At 41.5% G+C, this 13,755-nt stretch overlaps 1 protein-coding gene across 1 annotated transcript in view; it reads left to right on the forward strand.

Annotated features, from left to right (window-relative positions):
- LOC132424273 (uncharacterized) overlaps positions 1-13,755 on the forward strand; it is a 91,710-nt gene that overhangs the window by 5,503 nt on the left and 72,452 nt on the right. The window contains exon 3 of the mRNA XM_060010066.2: positions 6,458-6,688. Within this exon, the coding sequence (XP_059866049.2) occupies positions 6,458-6,688 (231 nt within the window). The remainder of the gene's footprint in view (positions 1-6,457; positions 6,689-13,755) is intronic.

Below are 13,755 nucleotides of genomic sequence, written 5' to 3' on the forward strand. Positions count from 1 at the left end.
CCAGAACTGAGACAATTCAATTTCTGTTATGTAAGCCACTTTGTTACAGAAGCTCTAGCAGACTAATGCAAGATGATTTCCAGGTTTTGAATATTATGAATAATGCTGCCAAGAACATTGGTATACACATCTGTGTGGACGTACAGTTTCATTTCTCTTTAGTTTGCTTTTTAACTTTTGTCCAATTTTTTTAAAACCTGCCAAACAATATTTCAGTGGTTATATTATTTTATATTCCCATCAGCAAGACAAAGGTTCCACTTTCTCCACATCCTTGCCAACACTTGCTATTGTTTATCTTTTTTTATTATATCCATTCCAGTGAGTATGTAGTGGTATTTTATTGTACTTTTATTTTGCATTTCCCTAACGACTAATGATGTTGAGCATCTTTTCATGTGCTTATTAGCTATTTATATATCTTCTTTGATGAAATGTCTATGCCAGTCTATTCCCATTTTTGGCCTTATCACACTGGCTGGAACCTCCAGTGTAATGTTGACCAGAAGTGGTGAGAGTTGAGATATTTGGGTTGTTCTCAATAGTTAGGGGAAGCATTCAGTCTCTTACCATTAAGTGTGATATTTGCTGTAGGTTTTTCATAGATGCCCTTTATCCAGGTTGAGGAAATTCCCATCTATGCCTAGTTTGTTTACATGAAGGAGGTTAGCTTTTGTCAAATGATGTTTCTGCATCTATTAAGATGATCATGTGGTTTTTGTCCTTTGTTCTATTTATCTAGTGTGCTACATTGATAGAGTTTCAGATGTTTAATCAACCGTGCATTCCTGTAATAAATCCCATTTGAACGGAGTATATAATCCTTTGTATGTGTTGTGAATTTGATTTGTTAATATCTGTAATGTTATTTTCTTGTGATTCTTTATTTGATATCAGGATAATACTGGTGTCATTGAATGAATTGAGAAGCCATCCATACTCAGGCTTTTCTTTGTGAGAAGATTGTTCATCACTAATTCAGTTTCTTATTAGAATTCATTTTAGATTTTCTATTTCTCCTTGATTCAGTTTTGGTAATGTATGTCTTCTAAAGAATTTGTCCACTTCACCTAAATTGTGTAATTCGTTGATATAGAGTTGGTCATAATATTTTCTTATAAATTTTAAATTTCTATAGGGGTGGTAGTAGTGTCCCTGCCGTCATTACTGATTTTGCCTATTTCTTTGTTGCTCTTATTTTCTTGCTCAATCTTAACTAAACAGTCGTCAGTTCTGTTAACGTTTTTCAAAGAACCAACTTTTGTTTCTGTTTTTGTATTTTGGCCACACCGTACGGCTTGTGGGATCTTAGTTCCCCAACCAGGGATCAAACTCTGGTGGAATCCTAACCACTGGACCTCCAGGGAATTCCCCTCAAAGAACCAACTTTTGGTTTCACTGATTTTCTTAATTGTTCTTCTGTTTTCTGTTTCACTGATTTCCAACCTAATCTTTATTATGTCTTTCCTTCTGCTTGCCTGGGGTTTATTTTGCTTTTCTTTTGTCTAGTTTCTTAAGGTGGAAGCATTGTTTATTGATTTGAAATCTTTCTTCTTTTCTAGTGTGGGTATTTAAAACTATAAATTTCCCTCTAAGCATTGCATTAGCTACACCCATAACATGATAGGTCACATTTTCATTTTAATATAATTTGAGATATTCTCTAATTGCTCTCATGATTTCTTTTTTCACTCATGCATTAAAGTATAGTGCTTAACTTCCAAATATTAGGATTCCCCAAATTTCCTTCCGTTGTGTTTTTTGTTGTTGTTGTTGTTGTTTTGGGTTTTCTTGGCCATGCCACACGGCATGTGGGATCTTAGTTCCCTGACCAGGGATCTAACCCACACCCCCTGCAGTGCAAGCACTGGAAGGGCAGAGTCTTAACCACTGGACCGCCAGGGAAGTCTTTCTAATTTAATTCCACGGTGAGTTAAAAGAATAGACTCTGTATGATTTCACTGCTTTTAAATATAGTGAGATTTGTTTTGTGGCCTAGCGCTTGATCTATTCTGGAGAATGTTCCACCTGCTCTTGAAATGAATGTGATTATGCAGTTGTTTGGTGAAATATTCTACATATATCATTAGGTTGCGTAGGTTGATAGTGTTTTTTAAGTCCTCCATACCTTTGCTGATTTTCTGTCTGCTTTTTCTATAACTAATTGAGAGTGGGATATTGAAATCTCCAACTACTATTATTTTGTTGTCTACATTTCCTTTTTTTAATGACTGAAGTATAGTTGACTTACAATGTTGTGTTTCTGGTGTACAGCAAAGTGATTCAGATTCTTTTCCATTATAGTTTATTACAAGATATTAAATACAGTTCTCCGTGCTGTACAGTAGGACCTCGTTGTTTACCTGTTTTATATATAGTAGTTTGTATGTGCTAATTCCAAAGTCCTAACTTATCCCTGCCCCCCCAACCCTGGCCCTTTCCCCTGTGGCAAAACCATAAGTTTGTTTTCTAGGACTGTGAATCTGTTTCTGTTTTATAAATAAGTTCATTTGTATCAATTTTTAGATTCCACATATAAGTGATTCATATGATATTTGTCTTTCTGTGTCTGACTTCACTTAGTATGATAATATCTAGGTCCATCCATGTTGCTGCAAGTGGCATTATTTCAATTTATTATGGCTGAGTAGTATTCCATTATGTATGTATACATACCACCTCTTCTTTACCATTCATCTGTCAGTGGGCATTTAGGTTGCTTCCATGTCTTGGCTCTTGTACATAGTACTGCTATGTACATTGGGATGCATGTATCTTTTTCGAATTAGAGTTTTCTCTGGATATATGCCCAGGAGTGGGATTGCTGGACCATATGGTAACTCTACTTTTAGGTTTTTAAGGAACTTCCATGCCAGTTCTCCATAGTGGCTGTATCAATTTACATTCCCACCAACAGTGTAGGAGGGTTCCCTTTTCTCCACACCCTCTCCACATTTATTATTTGTGTCTACATTTCCATTTAATTTTCTCCATTTTCTTTCATGTTTTTGAGGTTCTGGTAGTAGATGCGTATATATTTATAATTGTTATACCTTCCTGATATAGTGGCTCTTTTATCATTTTGGAACATCTCTGTCTTTAGTAATATTTCTTTGTCTTAACATCTATTTTAGCTGATATCCATATAGCTACTCCAACTCTCTTATGGTTACTGTTTTCATGGCATATCTTTTTCCATCTTTTTACTTTCAACCTATTTATGTCTCTGAATCTAAGGTGTTCTCTTGCAGACAGTACATAGTTGACTCTTACCCTTTTTGTCCAATATGAATATCCCTGCTCTTTGATTGGATTGTAGACCATTCAAATTTAATGTAATTAATAATATGTTTGGATTTACTTTTGCCGTTTTGCTGTTTGTTTCCTATACGTCTCTTATCTTCTTTGTTTCTCTGTTCCTCTTTTACTGCCTTCTTTTGTGTTAAAAATTTTTTTTAGAATATCATTTAAATTCCTCTGTTAATTTTCTTACTATTTAAAAATTTATTTTATTAGTGGTTGCTCTATAGATTGCAACATCTTAACTTACCAAAATCCAGTTGTGATTAATACTAATTTAATTCTGGTAAAATATAGAAACTTGGCTCCAGTATACCTCCATTCTCTCCTCTCACCTTTATATTATTACAGTTATATGTATTACATTTATATGTAGTATAAACCCAACAATAAAGTGTTATGATTATTGCTTTACACAATCTTATGTCTTTTAAAGAAATCAGGAGAAGAAATAAGGAAAATATATTTATAGAGTCTTTTATATTAACCCACATATTTACCATTTCCAGTGCTTTTCATTTCTTCCCATGTGTTCAAATTGCAATCTGATGTCACTTCCTTTCAGTCTGAAGGACTTTCTGTAATATGTCTTGAAAGGCAAGGCTGTCATCACTTCCATTAACAATGCTTCTGGATGTAAGCATCACCCACTACACCCGATCAATTGAGACCCTTTAATCACAGCACCATAACTGCCAGTCCTCACGGCCTGGCCAGCCCTGGCAGAACCTCCACACCCACTGGGCTGGAGGAGATGGAAGCAGTACTGGCAAGCATGCCTCGGATATCCACTATTCTTATCCGAAGTTCAGCAGTTTTCAGACATAAACACTTCTCAGATTGTCGTACGTCTTTGGTCAATTTCCAGGGCACTTAAATGTTGTTCTTGTCAATTTTTTTTAGCTTTACGGTTGCTATCTGGGGAGAGGATTTGCTAACCATTTCACTTGGCCGTAGCCGGAAGTCTGCTTCCTCCCCATGTTTCTGATTCATTAGACCTGAGGTGTAGCTGGAGAATTTGAATTTTAATGAGTTCTCAGGTAATACTAATGCTGATGCTGCTGGCCCAGGGACCACACTTTGAAACCCACTGCTTTAGGTTAAATCAATCTCCTTCAGATGTGAAAACAACTTTCTCAGATATGAATTCATATCAGCACACATAAAATTTTATTTTAAACTTGCTGCAGGGGAACAAGGCATCCAATAAAACCAGTTCAGATATTTCCTTTTGGTGGAAACTTTTGGTAGAAGTAAAGGTTACTAGATCATTTTGTTAACATTAGTTTCAAGACAGGCCTGTCGGGTGAAACACTCTCTGTTCACACCAGCCTGATGGTCAACAATTCGGGTGATTCATAACAAGACACGCCAGTAAGTCTAGCAGCCCACGGGAGCTCTTAATCTCATCAGAGTCTACAAGAAAATTGCTCAATTATTTTATCAGGAATGCTAGACACTTTCCACAGGAGGTTGTTGATTTTACCAGGCCCCTCTGTTCTTCTCCAGATGGCCCTCCTCAGGTAGTGGAAGTGGACAGTTTTCTCTCTCATGTGTAACTGCCGAGTTTCCTCCCTTTCCTGCTGTTGCACCCCAGGATGGACTCTGGGCATCTAGTTGGCAGAAGTCAGGCAGCAATAGAGGAGGGCACTGCCTATCCACGTGTTGTCATCAGGATCCCCGTTGGTTTCTGCTGCACAGCAGCTGGTCCATTCTGCTTCTGGACCGGTGACAGCTATGGCGTGACTCGTCCCACCACTATCATCTGTGGTTCCGACCACTGCCATCTTGTCACCAAATCTCCACTTCTTTTGCATGGCCCCCGGTCTTCTGCTGGTCCCCAGTCAACTCGGCCTTTTCGTATCCCAACAAGGGGGCCCACAGGAACGTCAGGTGCTAGACACAGGCCACATTTTACTTCTCCAACTTTTCTATCCTGACAGCTCCCTCTACACCCCACTGCCCTGCCCTGGCACCATGTTGAAATGTATCCACATGGACCCTCTCTTAAAACTTTGTTCCTCCTCCACCCACCGTTGTATGCATGCCACTGGCATTCCTAAAGTTGTCAAGATCTTCCATTGCATCTGGGTGTTTCTACCTCAGCCCTCAGCACTCACAGGGAGAGAGGAAGTGAGGACCCAAGTGGCACACGCCACTTGCTTGCTCTACAGCTCCCTCTTTTTCCCTCCCTTCCCATAATGTTGCAGGAAGAGTGTTTTACTTTCTCCACCTCAGAGGATCTCAAACTTTCGCTGCATCAGAACCCCTTGGAGGGCTTATTAAAGCACAGATGACTCAACCCCATCCCCAGAGTTTCTAATTCAGCAGGTCTGAGATGGGGCCTGAGATGGGGCCTGAATGTGCATTTCTAACACGTTCCCAGGAGATGCTGCTGCTGCTGGTGCTAACCACACTTTAAGAACCACTGGTCTACCTTCTACCCTGATTTCTTGCTACCCCTGATCTCAAGTAAAATCCTATTGTCTTTTTGCAAAACTTGATACTTGGTTTGTTAATGGATGCTAAAGGGACTTAGAAAATCCTTTCTTCTCAACAAAAGATTTTCAAACTATTATCTTCTAAGGTGGGGATGACTATAATTTATTGTCCAGACAGGGATACCTTTGATGCTTAAATGGGTTGATAATAATAATAATGCCAGGACCACAAGAGTAGTCCGGACTGCCATAGGCAGACCAAGATGCCTGTTCACCCCATGCTACGGCCTCAAGAAAATCATCTTTGGAACTCAAAGCAATTACTTCCTTGTTCTAGGAGTAAACAAGCTCTCCTTCCCTGGGACAAAGAGGTTGGTGGCTCAAAGTTGAAGATGGAAGGGCTTCCCTGGTGGCCCAGTGGTTGAGAGTCCGCCTGCAGATGCAGGGGACACGGGTTCGTGCCCTGGTCCGGGAAGATCCCACATGCCATGGAGCAACTAAGCCTGTGAGCCATGGCCACTGAGCCTGCGCGTCCGGAACCTGTGCTCCACAACGGGAGAGGCCACAGCAGTGAAAGGCCCGCGTACCGCAAAAAAAAAACAAAAAACAAACAAACAAACAAAAAAACTTGGAGATGGAAGACTGCCAGGGAATGTGATTTAAGAGGGAAACAAAACACAGTGGTTTAATATTTTCAAAACATATCCCCATTACAGTAAGTCCTCTACATACGAACCAAGTTGCGAACTTTCAAAGAGGCGAACGTGCGTTCCATCAGCGTCAGGTGTGAGTAGAATTGCAGCCCTCCGTCTCCTGTTGCTGACGACCCTTCAGCTCTACCATCTCCCACCTCCTCTACCTCCTCCAGTCAGTAGCTCTTCTTGCCTGTTCACTCGATGCCAGCCCCTGGATGCCAGCTGTTGTACTGTACTGCTGTACTTTTCAAGGTACTGTACTGTAAGATTAAAAATGTTTTCTTGTGTGTGTGTGTGTGTGTGTGTGTGTGTGTGTGTGTGTGTTTATGTATTATTTGTGTGAAAAGTATTATAAACCTATTACAGTACAGTACTATATAGCCGATTGTGTTAGTTGGGTACCTAGGCTAACTTTGTTGGACTTACGAACAAACTGGACTTAGAAACATGCTCTCGGAAGAGAACTCGTTCGTATGTAGGGGACTTCCTGTATATACATTTGGAGTTAACCGCCTATAGCACCAAAGCGCCTAACTAGCCTGTGGGCACAAAATAAAGGCAGTTTGCATTTCCTCCTGGCACAAGCCTCACCAGCTCTATTGGAAATTAGCCCTTTTCTTCCTCACCCCGTGTCCTTAGTTATTTCTGGGCATGCCCAAAGTAGCAGCTCACAAGTGCCCACAAACCAGAATGTCAGCTGCAGCCCCCATATGGCCTTGTCCTTCCTCTTCTGCTCAGGCTTCTTGTTCCCATCCGTAGTCCATAGAGCCACCTGGAGAAGTGTCACTCCTGCAGCTTCCCATCATGGGGACCCCGTTCTAGGCCAAGGGTGCTCCCTCGTCTCTGGTACCAGAGCATGGCTGGGTTTTATGCAGAGCATCTCCCCCAACTTCCTGCCACACTTTGTTTCCTGGGCCCCAAGTTGGATTTTTTTTTTTTTTTTGGTCCACGCCACGCAGCATGTGGGATCTTAGTTCCTCAATCAGGGATTGAATCTGCACCCCCTGCAGTGGAAGCATGGAGTCTTAACCACTGGACCACCAGGGAAGTCCCAAGTTGGATGTAATTTGAAGGCAACACAAATAGGATTTGCTGATGGTTAGAATATTGGGTGCAAGAGGAGAGGAGTCCAGGCTGATTCCAGGGTTTTGACTCAGTGAATGAGGTTGTTATTAATTAGGATGGTTGGGAAGAGTGTAGATGGAGCAGGTTTTCTTTGGAAAAGATCAGTAGATTCATTTTGGACACAGTTTGTGATGTCTTTTCAATATCTAAGATAAGAAAGGTAATAATGGACCTTCCCTTTCAACTTCTATGCCATTACCGTAGACAGAACTATAAAGATTATTTTCCAATTCCAGCAGGCACTGTTGAGTGCCTGCCCAACTGTCCTGTTCCCTTTAGTCCACACTGGCAGAACCCTGATTTTGTTCCAGTGTCTAACCTCACCTGTGTGACTGGAGAAAATGCTGGTTGTCTAAACCTGCCAGGGTCACCCCATTCTGCATGTCAGTGAGGAGTAGAAGGGTAAGCCTGACGCCCACTCAATTCGGGTCAATGAGACGTGGGGGGCAGTCATTTGGAGGCTTCTGGGAAATGTTCTTTCTTTAAAAAAGATTTACAGAAAGAATTGGTCTGGCTTTTTCTCCTGGATGTCCTAGGGCAACCATCCTGCAAACATGATGTGAGTAAAAACAAGCTGAGGATGGTCAAGCTGAAAGATAGCATTTTCCAGCCCATTAGTTAACTAACGGGAACCATCCTCTCTCTGGATCTCTTCCGCAAGATAACGCACCCCTTGATTCATTAAGCCACTTTGAGAAGGGTTTTCTTCACTTGCCTGTTAAAGCATCCTAACTGGTACACAAAGGAAGGAGAGAAAGTCATCCTGAGGAGGAAACCACAGAAAGTTCAGGGCAGTAGATTAAGGTGCCCGTTTGTCACTGGCAAGGTCAGGCCAGTACCAGCAGCAGGGCAATTTCCAGTGCAAAGAACTGACTGGATTATGAACTTGAACTAGAAACTGCTTGTATTGTCATAGGTCTCTACTTTTTCTTTGCCAGAGGGGGCCAGTGTTTTACACTGTAGGGGTATCTGTGCCCAAGGCCTTATCATCTCCTGTCAACTCCGAGCTCCGCCCTCCTACACAAGACTGTCCTAGGCGCAGAGTCAAGTCCATGAATTGCTTTCACACTTCCTATTCCACTTTGTGCTCACAAGCGCCTGTTAGGAGGCCAGGCATATCCCCAATTTACAAACTGAGAATTAAGACTTTGGGGAGGTGATCACAGCCTAGAAATGGCAAAACCCCGACTCGAACCAGGGTAGATTCCAGGCCGGCACTCTTTGACCCAAACCATGAAATTTGTTTTAAAGTCTAAAATGACATCATTGTTCTTACTTGGTTATTCTAATTTTACATGTTAAGCATGATTAAAGTAACTAAACATTGTAAGACTCCCATGTGTCTGGATTCAAACAAAACACACACTAAATACCTAAGGTCTCTAGGGTATGTTTGGTTTTCTGTTACTCAAAATAACAATAATTTTCTTTCATATGCCACTTGATCAAGACTGTTTTTGCCCTTACCAGTTTTCTTACAAACGTGCTTTGAGTTAACCTTTTAATGCCTTATATAACAGGGTTCAGAATCACATTAATTCTAGAAGTGACCTTTTTATTACTCTTGACAATTAACAGGTATTTAAATTTATAGCAATCCTGTTACATATGCAATTCATTGTGTGTGAACCAGCATGGTATGTTTTTCTTCTCATAAAGCTCTTCATTTGCATTGGAATAAAAACTGCATTGGTTTGAAGTGAGAAATTTAGTCCAGTTTTACCAGGAAGGGAAGTTAAACCAGTTCCGCTGGGAGGAAAAGTTGTTCGGTTTGGTTTTGTTAAGAGCCAGTTATTTCAACAGGAAAATGAGTTTATTTGGGAATAGCAGAGGAATTACAATTCAGGACGGTAAACTATGGCGAACCATAGGCAAGTCCTAAAAAAGTGGTTCTTAATAAGTTGGTTTGAGAGTGAGTGTGGAATGTCCCTACTGTTTATTTTTGCTTTGAAGATGAGAAATATTCCAGAAATGTTAATGTGCTGAATTTTTCAAAGAGCAAATCATTTTTTAAATGTTCCAGGAAAGTTTGATTTTGACAAAATGTGTACGAGGTGAAAGGAAATTTATCCTCTAATTATTCGTGTACACATTTTATAGTGAAAACACCCTTATTAACCAGGACATCTGGGGTAGAGTATTGATTCTTTTCTCTGGTGTTCTTGTATCTCAGTTTCTTCTTCTACAGAACGAGGGGTTGACAAGATGGATGAGTTTCTTGTTACTGCTATAACACATTACCACAGACTTAGTGTTTTAAAACAACACAGATTTATTTTCTTGTGTTTCTGGAGGTCAGAAGTCAGATGGGGGTCTCCCTGGGCTAAAACCATGGTATTAGCAGATCCTTGTTCCCTTCTGGAGTGTCTTGTGGTGAATCCATTTCTTTGCCTTCTCCAGTATCTAGAGGCTGCCTGCATTCCTTGGCTCATGGCCATTCCCTCCATCTTCAAGGCCAGAGTCAGCAATGGCCAATTGAGTCTTTCTCACATTACATCACTCTGACGCTGACTTTTGTGCCTCCTTCTCCCACTTGTAAGGATCCTTGTGATTACATTGACCCAGCTCAGCCAGAATTATCTCTTTATTTTTTTATTTTATTTTTTAAAATAAATAAATAAATTTATTTGTTTATTTATTTATTTTTGTCTGTGTTGGGTCTTCATTGCTGCGCGCAGTCTTTCTCTAGTTGTGGCGAGCAGGGGCTACTCTTTGTTGCGGTGCACAGGCTTCTCATTGCAATGGCTTCTCTTGTTGCAGAGCAAAGGCTCTAGGCGTGCGGTCTTCAGTAGTTGTGGCTCACAGGCTCAGTAGTTGTGGCTCGCGTAGTTGTGGCTCACGGGCTCAGTAGTTGTGGCTCGCGGGCTCTAGAGCGCAGGCTCTGTAGTTGTGGCGCACGGGGTAAGTTGCTCCGCGGCATGTGGGATCTTCCCGGACCAGGGCTTGAACCCGTGTCCCCTGCATTGGCAGGCACATTCTCAACCACTGCGCCACCAGGGAAGTCCCACCTCTTTATTTTAAGGTCAGATGATTAGCAACCTAAATTCCATCTGTGAACTTAATTCCTCTTTGCCGTATAACCTAATATATTCACAGGTTCTGGAGATTAGGATGTGGACATCTTTGGGAGCCGTTATTCTGCCTACCACACTAGGCAATCTCTTAGATCTTTCCAATTCAAAATGTTATGAAAAAACTCAATATAATTGTCCTCCATTACTGTAACTTTAAAGTGCAATAAATAAAACCCAAACAACTAGGTTATAGGGAAAGAAGTAGAATGATATTTTATTAATTGTTTAAATTTTATTTTTATGAAAGGAACTATATTCACATAGTTCAAAATCCAAAGCATAGGGCTTCCCTGGTGGCGCAGTGGTTGAGAGTCTGCCTGCCAATGCAGGGGACACGGGTTCGTGCCCCGGTCCGGGAAGATCCCACATGCTGTGGAGCAGCTGGGCCCGTGAGCCATGGCCGCTGAGCCTGCGCGTCCGGAGCCTGTGCTCCGCAACGGGAAAGGCCACAACAGTGAGATGCCCACGTACTGCAAAAAAAAAAAAAAATCCAAAGCATAATAAGGAATAGGTTGAGGGTCTCACACCCATCCCTAGTCACGTGTATGTATCATTACTGAGCCATCCCCTACTGTATTGCTTTCCTAGGGCTGCCATAACAAATTATAACTAACTGGATAGGTTAAAATAACAGAAATGTATTCTCCCACAGTTCTGGAGGACAGATGTCCAAAATCAGGGTGTCAACAGAGTTCTGATCCCTCCAGAGGCTCTAAGGAAGATGTCTTCCTTGCCTCCTCCAGCTTCTGGAAGCTCCAGGCATTCCTTGGCTTGTGGCTATATCACTCCAATCTCTGCCTCCATGGGCACATGGCCTTCTTCCCTGTGTGTATGTGTGTGTGTCCTCTCCTCTTCTTATAAGGACACCAGACATTGGTTTAGGGTCCACCCTAATCCAGTATGACCTCATCTTAACTAATTATATCTAGAAAGATCCTATTTCCAAATAAGGTCACATTCACAGGTGCTAATTGTTAGGACTCGAACTTATCTTTGGATGGACACGTGGAAGTTTTCAGTTATTTGCTATTAGAACAGAGGCTGCATGTTTTCTTATGGACTTGTACGGGTATTCTTATGGATTTGTGAAATGCCTCTGAAATACAGATTCCTAAAAGCGTAAATGCTGAGCCATAGGGGTTTTTTTGGCCAAATTGTGTTTCAAAAAGGTTGCAGTTATTTCCATCCCCACCCTCAGTGTTTGTTTCCGTACAGCCTAATCAAACTTCCGTAATACCGGTCTCTTTATCTGCCAGTCTGAGAGGTAAAAATAAGATCTCATTTTAAATTGCCATTTATTTGATTATTCATGCAAATGAGCACACTTCCTTGTGTTTATTGACTTTCTAAGTCTGTGAATTGCTAGTTCCCTCTTGAGCAGCTGATCTATTTTTTGTTTAATCCACTTCAGGCACTTTTGGTCACCATCTTTTCTTTGTTCTTTCTCTTAAATGGAGCTTGATCTTTTACGTAAATCTAAGACAAGAGATTGTGTGAAAGTCCATACCTACAGTGAAGGAGTATTTGCTTTTCAGGGCTAATTTTCTATGATACAGCTCTGACGTGAGTAGGCAAAGTACCTCATAAGAGTATGGTATCCGTGGTGGTTGTAATTTCTGGCAAGAGAGAGGGAGAGAGGGAGGACAGTTATATCAGAAATGAGGTATGTTTGAAAGTGTGTCAGTGGGTGGGAGTTTATACAAAACTGTGAGAAGGTGAAATCCCTTTTTCTCTTTTTTTTAAATGAGAAGCCTTCGGCTGGGTTATCAAACTGGTGGTAAACATCCAACAGACTGCACGTTCATCCTGAGTTTCTCTTCCCAGCACAGAGTCATTTAGTTTGTAATTAAGAAAAGTGAGGAGGGTAACTCCACTTCTGGGTACACATCCAAAAGAACTGAAAACAGGACATGATCAGGTATCTGTACACCCAGGTTCATAGTAGCATAATTCACAAGAGGCAAGATGTGGGCACAACCCAGATGTCCATGGACAGATCAATAGATAAACAAAATGTGGTCTATCAATACAACAGAATATTATTCAGCCTAAAAAGGAAAGAAATTCTGACACAGGCTACAACAGGTGAACCTTGAGGACATTACGCTATCCTTTTTTTTTTTTTTTTTTTTTTTGCTGTACGTGGGCCTCTCACTGTTGTGGCCTCTACCGTTGCCGAGCACAGGCTCCGGACGCGCAGGCTCAGCGGCCATGGCTCACGGGCCCAGCCGCTCCACGGCATGTGGGATCTTCCCGGACCGGGGCACGAACCCGTGTCCCCTGCATCGGCAGGCGGACTCTCAACCACTGCGCCACCAGGGAAGCCCTACGCTATGCTTTTGAGTGAGACACAAAAGGACAAATACGGCTTGATTTCACTTATGTGAAGTATCTAGATAGTCAAACTCATAGACACAGAAAGTAGAGTAGTAGTTGCCAGGGACTGGAAGAAGGAGGGAATGGGAAGTTGTTTAATGGGTACACAGTCTCAGTTTTGTGAGATGGCAAGAGTTCTGGAGATGGATGGTGGTGGTGGATACACAATAATGTGAATGTACCTGATGCCACTGAACTGTACACTTAAAAATGGCTGAGATGGTAAATTTTATGTTATGTGTATTTTACCACAATTTAAAAATTTAAATTTAAAAATGTAAAATTTATGTTGTATATATTTTACCGCAATTAAAAATAAATGGAAGGAGGGAAGGAAGGAACAGTGAAGAGTGAAGAGCGGTTGTTTTTAACATCATTTCACAGCAGGAAATTTCCAACACAAGAGGCAACCCCAGGACAGCAGGCCCTGTAACTGAATTCTACTCTCAGTCCTTTACAGCCAGGCCTCGTCTCCAACCCACTGGCTGCAAGAAGTCTTCTAGAAATCAGAAATGGCTCCTTGTCTAGAACTGGCAGCGTACAGCACTGCTTAAAGATGAAAAATCGGTAGTTCACTGGGATTCCTGTGTTGCAAGGTCAGTTTTTGTTGAAGAAAAGTAGAGTATAACATCCTTCAGGGATCCTTTGTTCATGCAGAGGCATCAGTGGTGGCTACAAATCCCTTGCATTGCAGGTGACTAAGGAAGAAAAGACTTGCACTGCCCCCCTGCCAACAGGAAGCTG

Source organism: Delphinus delphis, chromosome 4 (assembly GCF_949987515.2).
Source record: "Delphinus delphis chromosome 4, mDelDel1.2, whole genome shotgun sequence".
In the NCBI taxonomy this organism is placed as follows: domain Eukaryota; kingdom Metazoa; phylum Chordata; class Mammalia; order Artiodactyla; family Delphinidae; genus Delphinus; species Delphinus delphis.